The sequence below is a fragment of the Bradysia coprophila genome, chromosome IV (assembly GCF_014529535.1).
Source record: "Bradysia coprophila strain Holo2 chromosome IV, BU_Bcop_v1, whole genome shotgun sequence".
In the NCBI taxonomy this organism is placed as follows: Eukaryota; Metazoa; Arthropoda; class Insecta; order Diptera; family Sciaridae; genus Bradysia; species Bradysia coprophila.
This window is the reverse complement of record NC_050738.1, coordinates 8,028,461-8,051,372: the sequence shown is the minus strand read 5'-3', so window position 1 is coordinate 8,051,372 and position 22,912 is coordinate 8,028,461. Positions and strand designations below refer to the sequence as shown.

At 31.8% G+C, this 22,912-nt stretch overlaps 1 protein-coding gene across 2 annotated transcripts in view; it reads left to right on the top strand.

Moving 5' to 3' along the window:
- LOC119066872 (MOXD1 homolog 2) overlaps positions 1-22,912 on the top strand; it is an 88,614-nt gene that overhangs the window by 43,035 nt on the left and 22,667 nt on the right. For both annotated transcript variants that reach the window (XM_037169547.1, XM_037169546.1), the window contains exon 4: positions 12,141-12,594. In XM_037169547.1, coding sequence (XP_037025442.1) covers positions 12,325-12,594 — 270 coding nt within the window. In that variant the 5' untranslated portion in view covers positions 12,141-12,324. The remainder of the gene's footprint in view (positions 1-12,140; positions 12,595-22,912) is intronic.

The window sequence follows — 22,912 nt, the reverse complement described above, 5'->3', positions numbered from 1 at the left end:
AATATTTTGCTGTTCATTGATATATTTTTCGTCGTGTTGTTATTCATCTTCAGAGCTCATACATTTTCTTCCACACACCATAGTAAAAACCATTCTATAACCCTCCAAAATTCTACAAACCCTGGCAAATGCCATAAGCAAAGAATAATTCCATTTCGCTTGGATTTAGGTGCAGACTGGTATGTTTTGTATATTATACCTTCATCTATTGTAAAACCTAAAAAGCTTGCTCTTTATCATCACATAAAATTCCCAACCCATGCGAAACGATCGATATTAATATGGCACACTGGAGTTGTTGAATTTATATACGAATACCTAAAGGTTAGTTATTATATGACGTAATATGTTGTACATATACACGACGAGTTGAAATATATATAGACACATCTGTATATGGTTTTGTGTTATAAGAAAATGTCATTAACACTGAGTTGAAGGAGTAAAATTTGAATAAGAATAATGTTAGATTTACATGGTAACTGGGTAAAGTCGACATTCCATCATACAATAGGAATGAGCTTCACAGGAAATTTAATTTCACCTTAGTGAATTTTGATATTTTCTACATTACCATCTTTCGGTGTTGGCAAATAAAGCTTTTCGTGCGCTCTTCAAGTACAGATACACAAACGGTTTGAATGTATATATAATATACGTATAGCCACCAGGCCTTGTGCTATATATTCTACAATTTTAACGAATTTTCTAAAAAGAAAAAAGCTTGTAATGTTTACCTGATTTAAAGTGATTTACATTTTTTGTGTGTACGAAGTTCGTATATTTTCTTCTCTCGAAAAATTAATTAATTGAATTTGAAATGCCGTCGTAGAAGAAACTCTTTTATGGGTCCTTTAAATGTTCGCTAAATTATGGGTTTTTTGTGCAGAGGTATATATATTTCCCACCAAGTCAGAAACGACGACGTCGTCGCAGGGTCCATTATGTCGTTTCGAATGAAAAGAATATCGTTAGTGTTACAACGCGGTAAGAATTTCATTCGTCCTTCGTGTCGGGTTGAATGGTTCTTTCACACGATTTATATCATTGAGGCGCTGGGTAAGGAAAAAAAACGAAGTTAAATGCTATTTGTGTAAACTTTCTTTCCGACAGAATTGCGAAAATTTAATGAGATTATAAAGGTGAATTATTTTACATTTAATTTGAATTGAAATTGAATTCGAAGACGAATGATTTTTTATAATTGAATTTTTGTAACATTCGTTTGGCAGCCATTTAGATAATTTATGGAATTTTTGGTATTTTTATAATCTTGTTAATTAATTGAATATGACGAAAAAAAACGGTTCAAATATTTAATAATCTCAGCTTGAACAAATTGTTTGATATTGCTTTTGTGTCGTTTCTGATTGCTTTTATGTCGTCAATGATTGGGTTTCCGAATTCCTAATCTCTCTTGAATTCCAACTATTTCTTGACCTCTTGTATAATCCCATCCTTAAACAAATATATAAATTGAAAATGTTTCGAAATGCTCTCAAGCTTGACCGGGTCTTTCATTTCGTATAGTCAATTTGTTTATTCCATCCCAACAAGAAAAGATTAAACTAGGAATAAACAACTTCTTTTTTTTCTCTCTCTCCTAACATTTCCCACATTTTTCCATTGTTCATTTTCTACGAATTGGTTGTGTGTTTGATAACTCGACCATTCAATATACGATTTTTTAATGGCAGAATTTCTTTTTCTCGGAAAAAAGCTGTATTTAATTTCTCAAATATTTTACCTTGTATCCCCTATATTGGACATGGATATTAAGCTTTTATATAACGGCCAACAATCAGTGAAGGGTACCAAATTGAACGTTAGATAACATTTTGCTTTTATCCATGGTATAGCCAGCCATAAACCACATGAATATCGTTTTAATCTCACTTTGTGTAAAACTAAATTTAGATTCGACTATGTATAGTAACATTATACATTCTATCTCATTCCATCCATTCTTTTTCCAACAACGATTGATTTCAAAGGTCTTTATGTATAACCATCGACAGGATAGCGTAAGTATTGTATACGCCCGGGAAGCATAAAGGATATTAAATATTCAATTAACTAATTAACGATAAACAAAGTTGATTACAAAGGCAAATATAGCTAATTACACTTATCTATGTCAATATCTGGCATAACCTCGATCATTAACTTTTACATAAACTCGAACAGTCGACGTTGTTAGTTGTTACTTATATTGATTAGCCCCTTAAACTTCTACTAATTTCCATATTTCCGAAATATTGAATTAACAACCCAACAAATTTGATTATTAAACATAATCTTGGTTAGTTATCATATCCAAATTGTTGTATACATATCTATACAATAATACACCAGCAACAACGTATACATAACATGGCTATTATGAGAAAAGGACTAAGTCATTTACTCCGTAGGACAAACAGTATAATTAATTTAATTGTCTGTTATAACAAAACATGTCAATCAAAAGAAAGCCGATGTGACAAGAGAGTCTATTTTCCAATCTATATACATAATATTTAAAGTAAATCGGTTAGGATGAACCGACGACTTTCTAGTCCTTAAACGTAATTTGTGTAATATCAATAAACGATAACGAATAATGTGGTAGCACGGGATCAGTATACAAAAACAGCACACTATAAACTACACGCAAACTAACTGACGTACTCTCGAAAATAATGAATTGAATGAAACGATTGTCAAGAAAACAAGACAAGTTATTGAAAAGACACAAAAGAAAACGAACAATTTCCATTAAGTAACTTTTCCTCACACACACAAAAAAAAGTTTCCTTTTCATTTTCTTTTTTTTTTCACTTTTTCTTTCATAGGATTAGTATACATGCGGTAAACTCTACAAAAAGATTTTTAGAAGTTGAAGTATCCAAACTGATAATTTCATATCGATTTAAATTATATGCTTAATGGATGAAATGAATAGAGAACTTTCGTCTATATCACCACACCACCCTTCGCTTGATTTTCTCTAAGTGTTGTTTGTACGAATATATATATTCTCATCATTGCGAGATATAACGTATAATAATTGGTTTGGGGGCTGTGAAGTTTAATTTAAGATTTAAGAGAAAACTTTTCGAATTGTATTTGTTAGCGTTTTTTTTTTTGATATTTGCAAACGAAGTGAAAGCCGTTCTATATAGATATATTTGTTTATTGGAAGTTCTGCTCCGTTGAGTTAAATTAAATTATGACCCATTTTCAAAACGGAATCCACTTCATTAATAATATTTCTCGATGATAATTGGCAGAATAGCATAGTCAGCGGATATATTCAGCAAATGAATGGGAACCCTTCGAACAATACACACAGCATAAAATGAGCTTTGGTCAATAAAAGAAAATTAGCAACTTAGCCGATATATTTGTAATTCAATAAAAATGTAGGTATAACTTGCATTGGATGAATGTAAATGGATGGATCGCTTCACTTAATGGATTTTGCTGAGAAATCTATTTAGCTTTCAATGAAATTTATAAAAGAAAAACTTTTAAATTTGGTAATTTTTTTGAGAAATTATTGGGGTGACTGTCTCCCCCTCTGCGATTTACCATTACGTCCACCAATATCTACAAACAAATTTTTTCTTTCTTTCAACAAATTTATATAAAATCTCCCCAAAGCATTCCCTTCGATAATTATAAAATCTTATTCCCGATACTTGCTGTTTTAACAACAATTTAAAGTCATGTGAATTATTGAAAGCCATTAAAAGCTGTTGCAACCATTTTCTGCAATTTGTTATTGAATTCTCCAACAAATACACGTTGAATTACATGAACGAATTTGTTTTGTTTTTTTTTTATCGAACATTCGCATGCAACGCTTCGACGCTGCTTTGGCACTATTCTAATTCAATTATTCAAATTTGCTGATGAATGCCGAGCTAGCCGTATACGTTTGTATTTAACAATATTCGAACACGGACGACGAACGCAAAAAATATTGGATGAACGCTTAAGCTCATAATAGCTAAAATCACAATTTTTTCGGTTGTACAGTGTTAGTATTTCAATAATTCGTTGTTGTTTTTTCACCATCGACCGAAACCTTTTAACTAAGAACGTTTGTCGGTCATCCAATTCCATTGTTTGAACTAAAAACCAGCCAATGGCGAATGGGACAACAATTTTCTTTCCAAACATGACATTAAAAATGTTATGTTGGTTGTAACAATTGCATTATTAAGCTTTTGAAAACTGTTGAAAACTGAACCCAGACCAGTCGTTATATCCACCATGGTATAAACATCAATACAGAAATGGAATTATTCCCCATTCTTTATATCATTTAATTGCTTCATATTGTGGGGTTGTTTAAAAGTTTTCTTCATTTTTTTCTCTTTTTTTAGTTTATAATGTTTTTTGTACACTCACAATAGGAGACGAAAAGGTAATGTTTAATGTTGAATTGTCATGCAAATTTTATAAAAAAACTTTTTTTTTCGTTTTTTGATTCCCAAAGTTGATTGTGTTTATGGTTTGGTGCGCGGTTGAATGTTATATTGAAGGCAATGCTCATGGGATATATTGTGGCAGAGGCTACATGAAATATGTAATTTTGTTTTTTTTTGTTATTTTTTTGTTTTTTCCGTTGTTTGGTTTCACTTTTTTTTCCCTCTGCTTTGCCAGTATAGTGCTTCAATACATCAATTTGTGACTGTTGTTTGACATAGTTTAATTAAAATGGGAAAAAAAATATTCATTAAAGTAAAAATGAATTTGCATGCTAAACACTCTCAAAAATCGATAAGTCCATATATTTCACTTGTCTCGGTAACGGCTGGAAGGAGCGTTTTTCGGATTGGGTCGGGAATATGAATGGGAATTATAACATTGTATAAAAGTGGATCTATTTCGCACGATTTATGATTTTCGTTATAAGGTTATAGACTATAACGTGTTCCATTGTAACATAAAAGAGGATTATAGAATCCTTCGAAGAGATTTGGTTGCAAAAAGAGCATACATCGGAATCGAGGCCTCATTACTTTAAATAAAATGGATCATTATCGCCTATTATACCATTTCCCGTTCTATCGGAATGATGAACTTCGCTTTGGAAATTTAATACTTCTAGCGTTTGTGCTGTGCTGTTCGGCTGTATTTCAACAATATTTGTGTCGTGTTATAATACCGAGTATGAGCAAGTAATGTTTTCTGTAGATTAAACTATACTAGATATGTAGTACACAGCATTCAACGAACGTTATGGCTGAAGGAAAATTTAAACGGCAACGTAATACCAATGGTATTTAAGGGATTATGTAATTGAAACCCGTAAATAACAAAATAAATGTTTATGAAACGAAAAAAAAAGAAGAAGGAAAAAAATTAGAGTCGTTTCTCGGTTCGAATTTAAGTCGCCATCAATCTGGATAAGTGTTATAGATAGAAGAAAAACGAAGAAGAAAAAAAACCGTAACAGTTATATGGTATAGTATTTCTGTTTTGGAAATAAAAGAATTAATTTTATTTATTGCGTTAACGACTCGGTTTCTTTTCCTCTGGTCTGAATTTATGCGATGTGGTTGAAGGGGTTCAATAAATTCTTTTTCAGAAATGCATTATTCTGAATTTTCTTTTTACAATGCTGTACCGAATCTATGTATACACACACAAGTACGCTCCTACAACCGCACGGGACTAAGAACGTGAATTTATTTAACAATTTGGCTTATTGAAATCAACTGTGCTTAAGACATCTAATTGATATAAATAATGTTTCTCCTGCAAATAGACGAACCGAATACCATGTGGACACATTTGTCAGGAGAGGCTTTGATTAGTTGTGAATGAGTGGGGCATTAATTTGTTTTCTTCTCTCTTTTTTTGCTAATGTTGGATTTCCTCTGTTAAATCAAGACCAATGACCAAAAAGTTCACAAACAGAAGTGTTATCGTTGAATGTGGCTCAAGGATTGATTACAGTGAAAAAAAATGTTCCGATTTATCTTCTGATATTTTATCATCTCCACAACTTGTAGAATTTGAACGAGCACATGCACATGAAATGTTGATGAATGGTGGGTTGAAATGGTACTATTTCGTCCTATTAATTCATTATTTTTGTCGAATTTTTCTCAACAAGAAATGAAGATTCTCTTAAGATATAACGAAAGTTGATTTCCTTTTGATTCACACAAAGAAAATTTTTGTTTCACTTACAATTTTCATCTTTCATCTCTTAAAATAGAATCGTTCATTTACGGATTTGCGGGGTGCCAATGTCGATGTTTCTGGATTTCACGATTTTTCGTTCAACATCTTACAGCACACGGTTTTTATGAATTAAAATTGTCTATGATACGTAGTACGGTTTTGTAGGCATTTAACTTCCATTCAGGCGCTTTGGATTTTGAGATTTTAATTTAACGGAAGTGATTCTTAAATCCCACTCGTGTACCCTGCAGAAAAATGTTTGATATTTTCATTCTGGTTTATTTGTGGTCGTCGTTTCTTTTGTTCTATGCGTTGTTGTTGTTGAAGCTCTTGGCGTTGGTAGTTATATTAAAGGTGGATGCGGATATCCATTTTGCTAACCTGGAATTGGTGATTACATCTTGATTCAATTTTTTTTACTCCTTTTGTCAGTGTCAGGTGGGCGATCTGCTTTTTTTTGGTTTTTTGTTAGATTGACGATTATATTGGTGGTGGTTGGGATGCCGGGATTGTTGTTTGAAGAAAAAACAGGTTTTACTTATTCCAAAATCATTGAATATTTTTCCAGACACTCTCGTTACGATATTTCGAAATGGAAAGGTTTTTGCGATCCGACCACTCATTTTTTTCCAATTTTCTCTTTCTCTTTATTTGGTCATTTAGAAGAAATAACGTAACATTTAAATGCAATAGGGACACTTTCGCATGAACAAATTTTATTCCTAATACCATCCAACATCTAATATTCGTCGAAAGGTAAAAGCAATTTGGTTTTTATCGGTTTTTTTTGCTGTCTCTTGGAATTTATGAGCTGTTTGCTATACATTACATGTACTCGCAGGAAGGTTTGTTTCGACTCATTTAAATATAAAAAAACCTTCTAATTGGTGACTCTGTAAAATGTTAATGTCGAATATTCATCATTAAAAAAAATCTACTCTTCACTGTATACTCATAACCACAGCAATTTCATTCTCAATTGAACTAAGAGGCTCGTTTCTTCAACGGAATAAAAGAAGATATCGTTCTGTGTATAAAAGGCATCATATAGACACACACACTCATTTTCCACACCAGACTTTTATCAAGATGAAGTCAAGTCACGTTTTGCAATTTACACCTCGAATCCAACTATTGTTTGAACAACATTCTACATGATGTTTTAAATATGATTTATAAAATACCGAACGAAATGCATGAATTTCTTATTTTTGTTCTTCATACCAAAAACATATATTTATAAAGAGCATAAAAAAAAGAATTTAAATATTATATGTAAATAAAATGAAAACAGATTTTATATTCAAACCAAACAAACCTTTAAAAAAAAGAGAGAACGAAAAAAAAAACAATTTATGTTAAATCGCTTTTATAAATGTTGTTAAGGTTGTAACACACCAAAAACACTGTTTTTCAATATTTTTTTCCCTCCTCTCTTCAAATGCATCATAATGTTTGTTGATATTTAAATTTTAAATTTATGGTATAAATTTGAATTGGTGATGGCACTGGCTGGATGGAAAACGCCGTGAAACTTGTTAAACAATTAAAAATTTAAAAATAATTTGAATAAATAATTATACATGCGTATATACACACCATAGCATAGCATTGAAGCCATGCCATCCAGTACAATATAGTGCTTTTGTTTTCTTTTGTTAGTTTATATACACACCAGAATATAATAGTTCTAAATACAGTAGTGGAATATATATACACTTCGGAAGTTGTCACGTAACGATTTTGTGCTTCTGACAATGTTTTCAATTATGTATCCATTAATTACATACATCTACACTCAAAGTGTTGATGAGTAGATATACTACGTTCAAAGGCGACACACCACTAGAATCAGTAGAATTGAGTGATTTTAGTTTCATGTTTAGTATTTTTAACTCATTTATGGATCATTTTAAAGCGTTTTCATTTTACCTAATTAAAGCCATCGCATTGACTCCTGCTGTTTTAGAGACACAAAACAAAGTCTGCATAAGTTCTGATAATACCAAAAATAGCGTACCGAAAATGGTTCTAGCTAAAAAGTGTCAGCATATAGAGTACATATAGAAATTCCAATGCAAATTATAAACTAAAATAAACCTTAATTCTCAGCAACGGCTTTTGTTTGGATCTAGTCTTGGATTTACTTAATAATATCAGACTAGTAGAACGCGAGAGATGGAAGAATCTTTTGTGAAAAACTTTTCCAAGTTAATTGGAATGCTAAACTTTTGTTAATTCCACACAGCAGCAAACAAAAACTTGGTGACAACCCGAACTGCGATAAACAAGTTCACCTCATCAAAAATGTAGTAAAGGCTGGTGTGCATTGTGAATGTTATATTATCCTGTACTTATGTGGAGTTATATGCGAAAGAAATTTCTATAAAAAAATATTGGATGAGAGCATAAACAGTGACGAATTGCAGAACGTTCGTTCTTAGCTGCACGCTAAGTTTTATAATGCTGTATGTTGTTGCTGAAACTAATTAAAACAACTGTGACAATAAATGATATTCATATAAAAAACACATTGAATGAAAGCATAACGAATCTGTAGTATAACTAAAACTATGTCGTTGTTGAAATAGGATACAAGTAAATGCAATGCAATTTAACTTTTATTCGTTTTTTATTCACGCTCTTCACACGACCTTTTTTTCAAAGGAGACAATCACTCCCTCAAATTCCCAGCACAGCAACGGTTAAGTAAAAATTAAATTCTTTTCGATTGAACGACAAACATAGAGACAAATTTTTTACATCTGTTCACTAATCAAATCCTCACTAACGAGAAACGAACACTGATTACATTCTGCTGATAGACGGTGTCCACATATAAATCACAATGATATCTGAGTCAATCATTCCCGAATTTAGGGTATACAATTGTGAGTTGAACCATGTACGAAAAAAAATATTGTTCCCATTCAAAATCACTCAGAAGGAACATAATCCATTCGCTCCGGATTTCTATGTTACACTTTTCCATAACTTTTATGCGATATATAGAGAGTAGGCACGACACAGTGTATCAAAAATAGAATGTGTTTTAAATACATTTCTCGCTTCAAATATTATTATTTAACATTGAGGCACATACCCGTAAGTAATGTATAAAATCTACATGCTCTCGTTACTCTCTCTGTGTATGCTGCAGAGGATACAACATTAATCCTATGTAATTTAAAAAATGTCAATCATGTATACCTATCCGGTTATTGTCATTTAGACAAGGGCATATATATCGTGGCAATAGTACAATTTGCATTGTGACGTGACTTATACAATTGTTATTTTAATAGAAATGCTACTTGTCCAGTGACTATGCCGCCATTGATTCTATTTCATTGCACGAGAGAAGAAAAAATATTTGGGGTACTTTTATTTTAACAATTTATGTGAGTGAGGACGAGTGTCTGGTTTGTTTCATCGCAAATCCAATCCCCCTTTTCCAGACAATGTACGCTTTTAATTATATTGAAGCGAAACTCACACAGCAAAAAAAAAACACCCAACACAATTCTCATTTCATTTCTGATCCTTTGATTTATTTGATTTTATTTTTATTATCCTTTTTATGCGCGTTTGAACGTTTGTATTTACATAAAAAAGAGAGCTCATGTTCATGGAATATATCCAAATCGACGCAAATGGTTCTTAAATGTATATTGTATTATAGCATACATGAAACCGTTCTCTTATTTTTATTTTTTTCGTCGTAGCCTGAACACAAACACATTTAATCCACAGTACGTGACAATGTAATTGGATTCTGAAGTCGGATTTTATTAATTTGCTACACTTTTAGACTTATGTAGTGCTGTTTTCGTTATATTTCATCATTCGTGAGTAACACAAAAACACACAGAAACCATTAAATGGCATAAAGGATATTCGGTACTTAAAAATTATTGCTGCCGTCGGTTGTTCATTTGGATTTTAAGTTTTGGGTGTAAGACAAAAAAAAAGATTTTCTTTCTGTGCTGGGGCATACATGTGATGTTGGCATACAAAAGTATATTTTTACCGAAAAAAAATATATTTCGTCTTTTTTTTTCGGATATACAAACACAAACACGATTAATCTGAAATACGTGACTTTGGCGGAATATGTATTTTTCACACATTTACTGTACGATGATTTCATTTCATCTCACCTAACTGCTAAGTATATTTCAGGCAGAATTCTTTATTGTATTTATATACATATCCACCGAATTTAAACTACAGTTACTGTCTCGCACCCTTATGAGAAATTTTCGAATAAATAAAACCATATTTGATGTTCTTTGTCGGATTAACGACTTTTAAATTTTATCTGTTTGTGGACAGAATTTTTAAGACATTTTAAAGAGCCAATAAAATTTTATTTTTATTACGCGATGATGAATTATGTAGCTGATGTGTTTCTTTTATTTCGAAGATGGATTTACATCTATATTTCATGTGGAAGAAACAAATCCATCTTCATGAACATTAAAATTTTTGGAAATTCATTTAGTGTGTTTTTTTCTTCGTCTTGATGAAGCGAATCCATGTGTGAAAGCGAAGAGAGACGAAATTATTATACGTTTTTCGGTTTCGGTTAATGTAAATAATTACACAGTCATTCAATAGGGAGCAATAATTCTGTGTTTATTTTAAGAGCCGCTGTATATCACATTAAAGGAATGAAAGGATTTAAATTTCGTTGAAACCATTACTGTGCGGTGCTTTGTTCACATTTCGTATTTCAAAGGTGAAATTGTAAAGAGGACGTTCCCCCAAAATGTTCCCCCAATTGTCATTTATACATGTTTCGTAGATGATTCTGGTTCTTTAGGCGTATTCCCAGAAATCTTAAAGTACGACCGACCATTCGATGGATGGTTTATACGTTTTATTAGGTTAAGAGATTTATGCCATTAGAAATCATAATAAAATCATTATACAGAGGCTCAACGAATCAAATTTATCGCTGACTTTAACTTGATATTGAATTGATTGAAGCTGGAGCGTCAGCATGTTGAAAACCGTATTAAGCTTGAGTGTTAGATGCTCTCTGACATTCACTACTCCTCCGCTAATAATACAGTTGCAGCTATGATAATCCTAGTAGCTGAACACTAACTTCAAAAATGAAATGAATGAAAAGTAGAAAATGGATTATTCGAGAGAAAAAGCCTCACCAGCACTATCAATTGAAGATGCCGATTGTCTTCTGATTATTGTGTTTACTGCATGTTGCCCAAATGAGCACTATAAATTGATATGGTGACAATCGGTGACTCTGCTGCGAGTTCTGCAATGTTAAACTTTATGACATTAAAAATCGGTTTTTATTTTGAAATTAATTTTAAATTCTTATAGAGATTTGTGTCATAAACTTGTCAGCTGTAATTAAACCGACTAATAACCATTCAAGAAAAAAAAACCTCAAACGAATATTCATATGATGGGAAATAAATATGGGGCACAACTAAGTCGATTAAAGTATCTCTCATAAGTTCTTTTTTTGTATCAATCTTTTTTTTTGCTAAGCATTTTATGCTGGAAATTAATGAAAAGATGAATGAAATGTAGTACACGTTTGAATGATGTCTAGTCAGGCCCGCACTGGCTATGAAAGACGACGCACGGCTGTGAAAGTTTTAACATTTTAGGAACGGCGAACTTACCACAACAAAGTCATTGAATCTGCTACTTTATTTGTGTAATGTATTAATCCAAAATCTACTACTTCAATATTTTTATCTTACATTTCGCTATAAAACAGAACACTTGTCATAGCTCATCACTTATTCTTATCTTGTCGATAGCAGATTACTAGCCGTTTCTATAAGGCCTTCGATATGAAATATTGCTTCCGGACCTGTGTGCAATGTAGTCAAATGAAGTGCTAATAATAATAAAATAATCCGATATTCAGCTTGAATGATGTCACTAACTAGCAAATTATTTTTCTCCCATTTCAGATGTTGCTGAACATCAACAGTAAAATAAACACCAAAGGCAATTCAACGGATAATCCTTTCCGTTTTACATTTCAAATAAACTGTGAAAATTGAACTGAATTGAAATTGTTAAATAAAGTTTTTAGTGAACGCTAGAAAAAGAGGCAAAAAAAAACAAACACAACAAAAAATTATTAAATTAAAAATGAAATTATACATTCTGTGCCAGTGTAAATATATTTTAATATTTTTGAAATTATTTTTAATCATTTGCGTGAGCGGCGTACGATGGGATAATTCGGTTAATTTGAACGATGATTTTCGTATGCTGTGGAACATAGTCGATCGTGAGGTGACAGTTGAAGTGCAAGTGAGGACATTAGGGTATATAGGCTTAGGTTTTTCTAGAGATGGAGTGTTATCCGGCTCCGACATTGCTATTGGTTGGGTTAGTCAAGGCCAAACGTATTTTCAGGTAAGTTTCGATTGTTGAACCAACATTTTCGTTTATTTATTTAGTTTAATATTATTTGTGTTTACTCTTAATCAATTGTGACTAAATTACCCATTATTACTTATGTGCCGAACTTTAACCTGAACGTTTTTTTCTGTCTATATTTCTATTTATTCATCAAACCCGGCAACGCCATCATCATCATTCATTATTATTATTACAAAAATCAAGGCAATTAAAATAATTTCCTTAATAATAAACACATACGTATGAAAGAGATTCCATTCATCAACAATTCGTTGGTTAATGAGAACGTTAACGTTGTTGAATGCGTATACATATTATACTGCAAGCAAAGATCGAAATGAAATGACACTTGAAAAAAATATCTTTTTTAACTAGATAGATCAGAGGTTGTATAAACCATTTTAATTTTTAAAAAAAATTTAAAAAGAAAAAAAAAACAAACAAATAAAAAGAGTTTGTTATTTTCCTGAGTAGTGAGTATTATGCGAGCAGTGAGCTTAAAAAAAATCGATTTTGTTACAGCAGTTAAATGGATTATGTTGTGCTGAAGGACAAGCGGTAAATTAATCATAGCAAAGCGAACAGGTTAATTGGTTTGAAACGAAAGAGAGAAAAAAAATCGTTGTACCAAAAAGTGTAATTAGACGCAAGTCAAATACACAAAATCATTTAAAACATTTTTCCCGAGCCACCAAACCAGCTAGAAAAATGTATTAAATTACTAATGATAGTTATGCTTAAGACCAATTCATGAAACAATTAACGAAAACAAAGCAACAGAAATACAACTGAAATGTTTTTCCTTCGATCGTGGGTTTCCATTCACTTCATTAAAAAAAAGACACGGCAAAGTTACAAGTCTGGGAATATAAATTATTTACGGTCATTTAGTCGCTATATCTGAACTGTATCGAGAGTGTTTCTTCACATCGAACGTCATTGTCGTTCAGACAAACGAAGTGGAAAAAATAGATATATTCGACTATTCTCAGTCAATCAATCACACAAAAAGGGCGTTAGATGCACAGACACAAGAAGATGTCAATCGTTCTTAATCGGTCTACGATAGCAGAAATTTTTTTTTTATTGAAGAATATTGTTTAACATTTTTTTTCGGGACAAACGTATCCAATATTCAATAGGTTTTATCAACCGACACTATATCAATTTTTGCTTGGAATTTTTTCAACCGAAAACACATCGTCTATTATTTATGGAACGAACGAGCTAAGCCCTCAAATGCTCGTATGATACTTATCTACCGACGGTATTACGTTACAAAATGTCTTCAGATATCGAAAGCATTTCTTATTTTTCCGAAAATTTCAAGATGCAATTGAACAGACATTTTTCTTGCATTTTTAAACACATCTCGTTGTTTTAAAGTGTTTAACAATCTCTTTGTTTGTTGAACAAGCAACAACAATCAATTCTTAATAATGGATGCAGCACAACTCTTTTATCGAAGTTCATAAGTACCTGTCAAAATATTTTTAAGAGACCTATTGTTGTTCAATCGCGTTGTTTAGTAAATTAAATTAAAATGCTGTAAAATTTCTACTTAAAATTGTAAGTAGCTACACATAAACCTCGTCATAAACGTCTTATGTTGTTGAAGCATATTTTTTTCTCTTCTTCTTTCAATTAACAGCTCTGTCATAAATCAGATGACAAGGCATTTTATCAGAGAACAATACAGAAAAGTTGAAAAACCAAATTGGTCGCTGAAGATAATTTGTCTAACCACTTTACTTTAAACAATTTTTTTTTATTACATCTATTCTGTTTATCGAATCCAATTATGTCTTTAACGACAATTATTGATAAAAATTGGAAAATAATGGAAGAGTAATTTAAAAGTTTCGAGATTAAAATCTATTCAATTTATTCGGTTAGTTTAGAAAATCGTCAGATAAATCCCACGTCTTCCAACCACAGAGTCGTATACTTTTGAATGCATTTGGAACGGAATGCAGTAGATGTACAATTTGAGATTTAATTCAATTTTGATTCATTTCCAAAATGTCCGGATTAATTGAATTATTTATTTCGAGTGAAGACCATCTTTACCAAAGTATAAACCATGACCGAAATGGTAAAGAAATTATTGCTCTGCTGTACATATATTGTTGTTAATGTAAAAATTGATCGAAACAAATTATATCCCATACTGGTAGCACAATCATTGTGTAACTTTTATTTACAAAATCCATTAGCACCGGCTGCCTCAAATTATATTCAAAAATTTCATTGAATACCTTGCACTCATTCTTTCAATATTTCAATTAATAAGTGTAGGCACTAGCATTATATCGTATAAACCGCAAATATATAAATTCTACCCCCGAAATCACCAGCTGAGCTCGCAATTAAACTTATGTACTGAATAAACCCAAAATATTATGCCGATCGTAAATCGTTGGGATTTCGTTATTTACACACAATTTCATAATTAAATTACATATGTATGGCGTTACAACTACTTTAACTATTTACAACCCTCTTAAGGATATGCAATTAATAATATTAATATTAGGGAGCACCCCAAAAATGTCACACGTATTATACACACAATGTCATGTACGAACATAAAAGCCACCCACTAAAAAAAATCACATGAATTATTCCAGAAAATGGTTTTGAAACCGAAAAAATGTAATAATAATACTTAACCGCATACTACCATGTTTTCGCCACAGTTCATACATATACAAAATACCCCGATACAATTCGGATATATATGAACGTACATATTATACTAACATCACCATTGTTGTCCTGCAAATAATCGGAATATTTTATCGATATAACTTGATGTCATGTTCCTGTTAATTAAAATAATTAGCATCGTTATATAAATAAAATTGGAATTTGTTTTGATATTAAAATATGGATTGATTGGGTTACGTAGAGCGCACAATTTCAACGTAAACATTATTAAAAATTAATTTAAAATAAATTAAAAACATATTAATGCTTACATCATTTACTCGGTCTGTTTTTTTTATTTTTCGTATTAATAAAAGAGACCTTTGCACACACATTCTGCAAATCGCATTATTTATTATTGATAACATTCAGCGTTTTCAGTTGTTTATTTATTAAATTAAAAGTTTAATTCTTTTGAACTTGGTGAATAGATTTATAGTATATTACGCACCTGCGGGAAAATTTGCTTACTCACGAGGGGAAAGTTGGTATCCAGAGCCGAAGGCGACAACCGTCTGTAACGTAAAGTATTCGATTCGTGTTCCTTCCATTTATTTAGCGTATGGTGATTACACACCCAATTACAAAGATATCATAGCGAAAATCGAACATTTATAACTAAGACAAAGATTCACAACCAAAGATCATGTAGAAAAAAAGAGCTCACATACGTGAGCTTTAGATTATTAGGAGAATACAACCAGAAATCAATTGATTCGGGAACAAACGGCCGCTACTTGTGTTATGGAGATCAACCGCAACACCTGTGCAACAAAATCATTAAATCTGTTGGTTCTTTTGTTAAAAGTATAGGCAAGTGTCCACAAAATCTATCACTTCTATATTTTAATCATACGTAAGCTATGTAAGAGGACAATATCCAGAGTTCACCGCTTATTCTCTCATCTTTGTTGATGCCAGATTGTCGTTTCTTTAAACTTTTTCCATACTCGGTCGTATTAAATTAAGGTACGCAGAGCCGTAGCAAGGAAATATAACCCTAAAACTTTCAATCTTTGTACAGGCACTTAGCAGCTTGTAGTGTCAATAGACATTCAGAATAAGAAATGTGGGGACACATAGAAGTTTTTTGAATGCGATACCGAAATGTGTGCTTAACTGTTATAAAAACTGTTATAAGACTCTACTATTCGAATTTTATAACAGTTTTGGCCTTGCCTTTCAAAAACTTCTATGCGCCCCCACTTTTTATTTTTTAATATTTGTATTGACACTACAAGCTTAGTTTCTGTACAAAGATCGGAAGTCCAAGGTTGTGTCTTCTAACTACGGCTCTGAAGGTACGTTTGACCACTGTTTCGATCTGTGAGAAAATTAAATATGCCTTTCGACATGTTTGCAGTTAAAAAATACCATTTCTCATCAGGCCATGGCGACAGTGGTACTTGATACAATGCTCTAGGAACAATATATCAATTTGCACATGAACAAGTATTGCGAATCATAATCGAAATGAAATTCCAATTCATCACTATCCTTGCAGACTCGTGGTGGTCTGTGGTTAAGCCAACACAAAGCGAAACTGCTAAACAAAGTTTGGACTTTTGTGTCTCATACGGTGTGAACTTAAAAAAGTTTTTTCAAACCTTCATAAGCCGTACAACATGTATGTGACTACGGTGTTTTGATTCTTCTATAGATGTGCAATGTGCAAAGTGCAAAAAATCTGGATCGCGCTTCTGCGTTAGCGCAATGTTTTTCGATTTAAAACTGATCCCTTTTTACAAAAACGAAAAGAGAATAATTTATTTGCCACTCATTTCTCGAGTACAATGAGGCAATTTTAATTTACTACTTTTTCATGGTGAAATTTTTCTCGCCACTAAAACTAATAAGGCAATAAAATTCTCATAAAAGTAAAAACTTAAACCCATACATGTTCATGTTCAATTAATAAGCATTACGTAAAACACCATACAGCACAGCCCACAGCTTTTCTATTTTGTAACGTTGTAAAAGTACTCCAGTAAAAAAGCAATTTCAAGTGGGAAAGCGGCACATGGGAGAAAATGAATTTTATGCGTGTTCTTACTATTTAGAGGTGGAAATACGCAATTGAATAGAAATTTAAATCAATAGTAATCTTTCCGACCGTTTCATCCCACCGGCGTATTATTTGAGCTTTGTTATATCAAATATATAGATAAAAACATGACACGCAAACGAGCAGTCAACGTGCGGAGCTTTATGAAAATTCTATATTTACATAATCTGATTATTGTTTAACTAATTTGAGATTATGTGGAATTAATGTGATAACAAAATTTAAATTGAGGCAAAAATAGAATGGAATGAATGTCCATGCTTGATCGAAAAGTGTTTCTATTCATGGAAAATTGATGTAGATTGAAGCACGTACTATTGATTTTCGTTACGGCAACTGTGAACTTCCAGCTTGCATTATTACATTTAGTTTACTTTTGCCAGAATGAATAATGAGATTTTATAATTATGTTGTGGCAGTAACGGCACTAGTATCATTGAGTATGACAAGGACTCGCTTGTTTTGTACCCTTTGCTATGTACATAACGAAAATCTCATCAAAATTAATAAATTCAACGATAAATTCAACGACAACATGATAATATAGAATTCCGCATAGCACCAATACATTGTTGAACTTTTAGTTACTCTATTTGAGTACTTTAACGAACATCGATTGTCTTTTCATCCATCTTTGTACATCATGCAATTTTTCCACAGAATCTTTTAAAATCAAAATTCAAACTACAGCCAGAGACAGTGAAACTTCAGCATAAATTTGGCTCAGCTGCTTTTCAGCTGATCCACACAACTTATACGGTACTATTACCAAGCGCGTGCGTGAAGCAGCTTTAACCGTATAAACATGTACAACCAGTTTTGATTGTATGCATGGATCAGCTGAAAAACAGCTGAAACAAATTCATGCTGAAGTTTCACTACCTCTGACTGTACAAAACCAAATTTTCACAAACGAGCTGGTTGCTTTTTTGATAAATATAAAATCTTTTACTTCAATAGTATTAACATACATTTCCCAATATAAGAAGGTCGATGTAGTCCGAGATTGTCACGAATGAAAGAGTGATGCGATGGGCAAGTGGTTAGGACTGCGGTTCGATTCCGTATGAAGCAGTCTAACTTTTTCGTTTCAAAATGGCAGGCAGGTTGTGCTAGTGGACATGATCCAGTAGTCAGACACACATTTTTTTTCACTGTTAAACTTTTTTATGAATGAATGGTGACAACTCGAAAAAATTTACTGTTTCATGTGAAACATTCAGCCACGCTAATTCCATAGTCACGATAAATAATTTACTTTAACTTAAATTGAATAAAAAACTACTCTGATCGGTGTGACACTATTAATTTGTATCTCCTTTGGAGACACCATTCAAAAACAATGATTGAATTCAATCAACAAAATTACTTTGATATACGACATATGGTCTGGTATTGAATTGCGCTTCCATAATTTATTATAGTGTAACCAATAATGCGACATAAAACATATATACTTATATCGTCGAACTGACAATCAATCTGTAAAAAAATGTCCTCAATGTGTCATAAAGGCAAATTCAAATTGAATGAAATAGAATTAATCTTTCATCGCACAGCTCGTTTGTGATTTAAAGCCGAAACGGTTTTGAATATTCGGTGAGGCAAAACAGACAAGATGTTAAAATCGAAAAAAAATGGTATATACGAAGCTGAAGGTCACATATGTAGTTATATATGACTCCTTCAATTAGCGTTACGTAAGTTAAGATCTATATTAAACATATTGTTATAATGTTGTTGATAATAATACAAGTTTTTTTTTGTTCCTCTACCATTTACGCTGCAAGAAATATCAATTAAATTGGTTGATTTTATACTCAAATATCAATTAAAACGTCTGTATCAATTAAACTTTTCTATTCGTTATGTCAGCCGTTTTTTTTTTTTTGTTGATTGGTCTTATGTGTACTATTGTGTGCCATTGCTTTACATGCATTGCCGTAGTATCGGATTCTTTCACTGTTTGGTTTTCTCATTTCGAAAATGATGTAACATTTTATTCAAATAACATTTTTTTGTGATTGATTGATGGGAATCGGTCGACCATACACATATTACTTTGTGTACCATAGATTTTCAAAATGACAGACTAACATAATTAGATCTTATCGATCGCACTGTGTAGAAGGTTCACGTTTTATTAATAATCTTTTCGTGTAGTTTGAATTTAAAAACCCCAGAAAAAAAAGCATCATCGCCGTTGTAAAAACATCGTTGACACTATTTTTCTCTTAAATTTCATCTGAAAAAAGAAACAGCATGGTTTATATAGTACATCCTACCATGTATATATATATACTGTATGTATTATACACCATGTCAGTGTAAAACGTTGCAAAAAAAATGTAAATATGAATTTCGGCCATGGAATCACGTTCGAGTTTGTATAAATCATCTGATAGCCTAAAATACAAACTCGGTTAATGTAATGCAATTTCTTCATCTTATTTTTTCCTCTTTCCATTTTATGCTTTGAATTTCGTTACAAGAACTAATAATGCAATCTACATATTAGAGATTGAATGATAACGTTTTTCCATATAAATTTTTCGACGCATAAATTAGACTCGAAATAATAAATGAAAAATTTTATAACAATGTAACGTAACTCTCATCCATTACGAACACCAGAGGAAAAAAAAACCCTTTTTAGATCAATATACTGATATGGAATGTGAAAGATGATATAGTTTCTCTATCTCCCTCTCTCTCTCTATCGGCTATCAAGTGTGTAGTCGAGTGGACTTGGTCAATTTATTCGATTTACACAAAAGATATGGATGATGATATTGCATATTATGTTATGTTAAGACAAATTAAGAAGAGTGTCAAAATCCATTAACGTGTATTCCTTTCACATGTATCTCATAAAATGTTAAGCAGAAAGTGTGAAATTGAATAAATTTATTTAATCGTCTACTCTTTATTAGTATTTTAATTAATAAAATTCTGATGGAAAAAACCTTTTTTTTTCTATTCATTCGACCATCCATTTCGGAACTTTGTGTATAAGAATCATGCTGTGTATCAGCTATATTTTGCCTTCTACACTTTAACATGTTTTTTTATAATTTCTTGCAGTCATCCATCGACAAATAGATGGAATACCAACACTTTTACCACACGTTCGGAATTGATATTTATTAAACAAAAAATCTATTGTACAAATACGTTAAAATGTCTATATATATATACCATGGATCGTTCAGGAAAAAAACAACATTAAGTTTATTATCTGCGTTTAGTTTTGCCACTCAAAACTCTGTCTATTGTGTCCATTGTGGCTAAACGTATTAATGGTCAATTAGAAGGGAAACAAAAAAACATTTTGAATGAAGTACGCTTTTATTCGAAGTTAAAAGGAATGTTTTAGCTGTGTGTACCCATCAAAAAGAGTAAAGAATTGCCTGGAGAGTTAACGGGGTGTCTGAATTGTTTTGCAGATGTCGGGACAGAATATTTTTTAAACTTTTATGAATTTCGTTTCGCAAAGATTTCGGCGAGGATTTCGGTATACAAATATTTTACCCTTTTTTTAATTAAAAATACATATTTTTGGGATGATGTACATTATAACATTGTATATGGTGTCAACCATCAGTCTAGCTGAAAAGATTACCTTTTTCTAACGTTTTTTTTTTCGTTCTGTCTTCAAACATTTCATTCGTTCTATTATGTTCATCGAAAATATCATTGAATAATAAATGGATAATAATGTTCTAAGGACATTCGATTGTAACCATCAGGTTGCAACACGATAGAAGTTATATAACCGTCAAGCATGCCAATTCATATTGTGAGCGACAGCTTTTCTCCATTCAATTGGCATTCAATTCTAGGAATAAACTACATCATTTAGGTAGCGCTTGGTTTTCGATATGAACTATATTTTATTCATTCAATTCGAGATTACACCTCTGTCGACATAACAGTAATTTGATATCAATATGAATCCAAGTAAGTAAAAAACTCTCTCTATGCCACTTGAGATGTTGACACGAATAAAAAGGGAAAATTGATTTTAAAGAATATAAAATTTGTGTGTCGAAAAATTGCATGCATTGCGACATAAGTGGAGTAATTTATGGTTCGAATTCACAAGCTGTTTGCATTTGGCAAACATGTACCGATTGAGACATTTGAGCAATAGAATTTAGTGTTCCATCATCGTTAAATCCAATGAACATGACACCAGTTTAACCTCGTTTTTATGAAAGGGGTCCCTAAATGAAAGGTTGAAAGTGATAACATCAAAAAACCATCCAAAAGTTTACATAAAACAGAAAACTAAATTCAAACACACTAACCAGTAATTAAAAACTAATTTCTAATTGCTATATATTTAGCTGCTATTTTACCATTGTTTTTTGTCTAGAAAATTAATTGCTTTTATTTTCGGTACGACTGGTATGGCTTCTGAACACGCAACAAACAACACATAATTGTGTAAATCATTTACTAGAAATAGGGGATGCACTCTTGAATGGAAACAGAAAACTGTATAATGGTGAATTGAAATTCAATTTCAGTTTTTACCGCAAACAAATGCCTTTGGTCTCTAAATAGTGTTATAACACAATTGCATTTCTATCAGCTAACCGCTTCGAAATTCTTTAAAATAAAATAGTTTGGAATGGAAGCCGTATAATAACAAATCAATATTAACGAGAACCATCCCGTGCAATTCAAGCAGTTCAATTTGTTTGTCAAACTCATACAATCAGCACAAATTTGACTGAAAACAACGGCGCGTTTTTGCCCCTCAGCAAAATGTATTACCCGTGGAACGTGATTGAACTGGCATACTTTCGTCGGGCACAATTAAACAGTATTATTGGATAATTTAAGTGCCGTAGGACAACTGTTAATTTCACTGTTGCAAAGTGTTTGTTAAACAAATTTGCGTGTTGTTACCAGTGGATGATGAGCAGCCAGTGTTTTCAATCGTAACGAAAATTATAAATTTCATTTCATCAAACAGATATATTAACCTAAACTCACTCAAGACTATGAGATTTGTTTTTTTTTTTTTATTTATGAACAAAACAGTCATTATGCCCGTCACAACATAGACATGACGATGTTGATACCATATCAAATTAAATTATAACCTCTCTTTTCCCATTTTAATAATACAGTTGGTGTTGACAGGCAAACATATATTTTTACAAATAATTATTTTGTTTTGTTGTTTGTCTTATATATGCTGTTTGTACAGCTATTTACATGTTTTATGTTATAGCCGCATACTCAAACAGCATAGGTTGGCATCATCGAATCATAAATCAATGAACTTTTTTTTTGTTTAAAATAAAAGGGAAAAAAACGACTGTATTATTATTCATTGTGTTTATGCATTTTATATTAATTTTAAATTTGAATTGATGTGAATTTGAATATTTTATTCGTATATGGTGGATACGACGGACGCACATGTCGAAACAGAAATTATGATCATCAACATTTCGAATGAAATATCTTTGCTTGCAGGTAGTTTGTTAGAAAAATGTGCCCTTTTTACTTGTGGCTTAAATT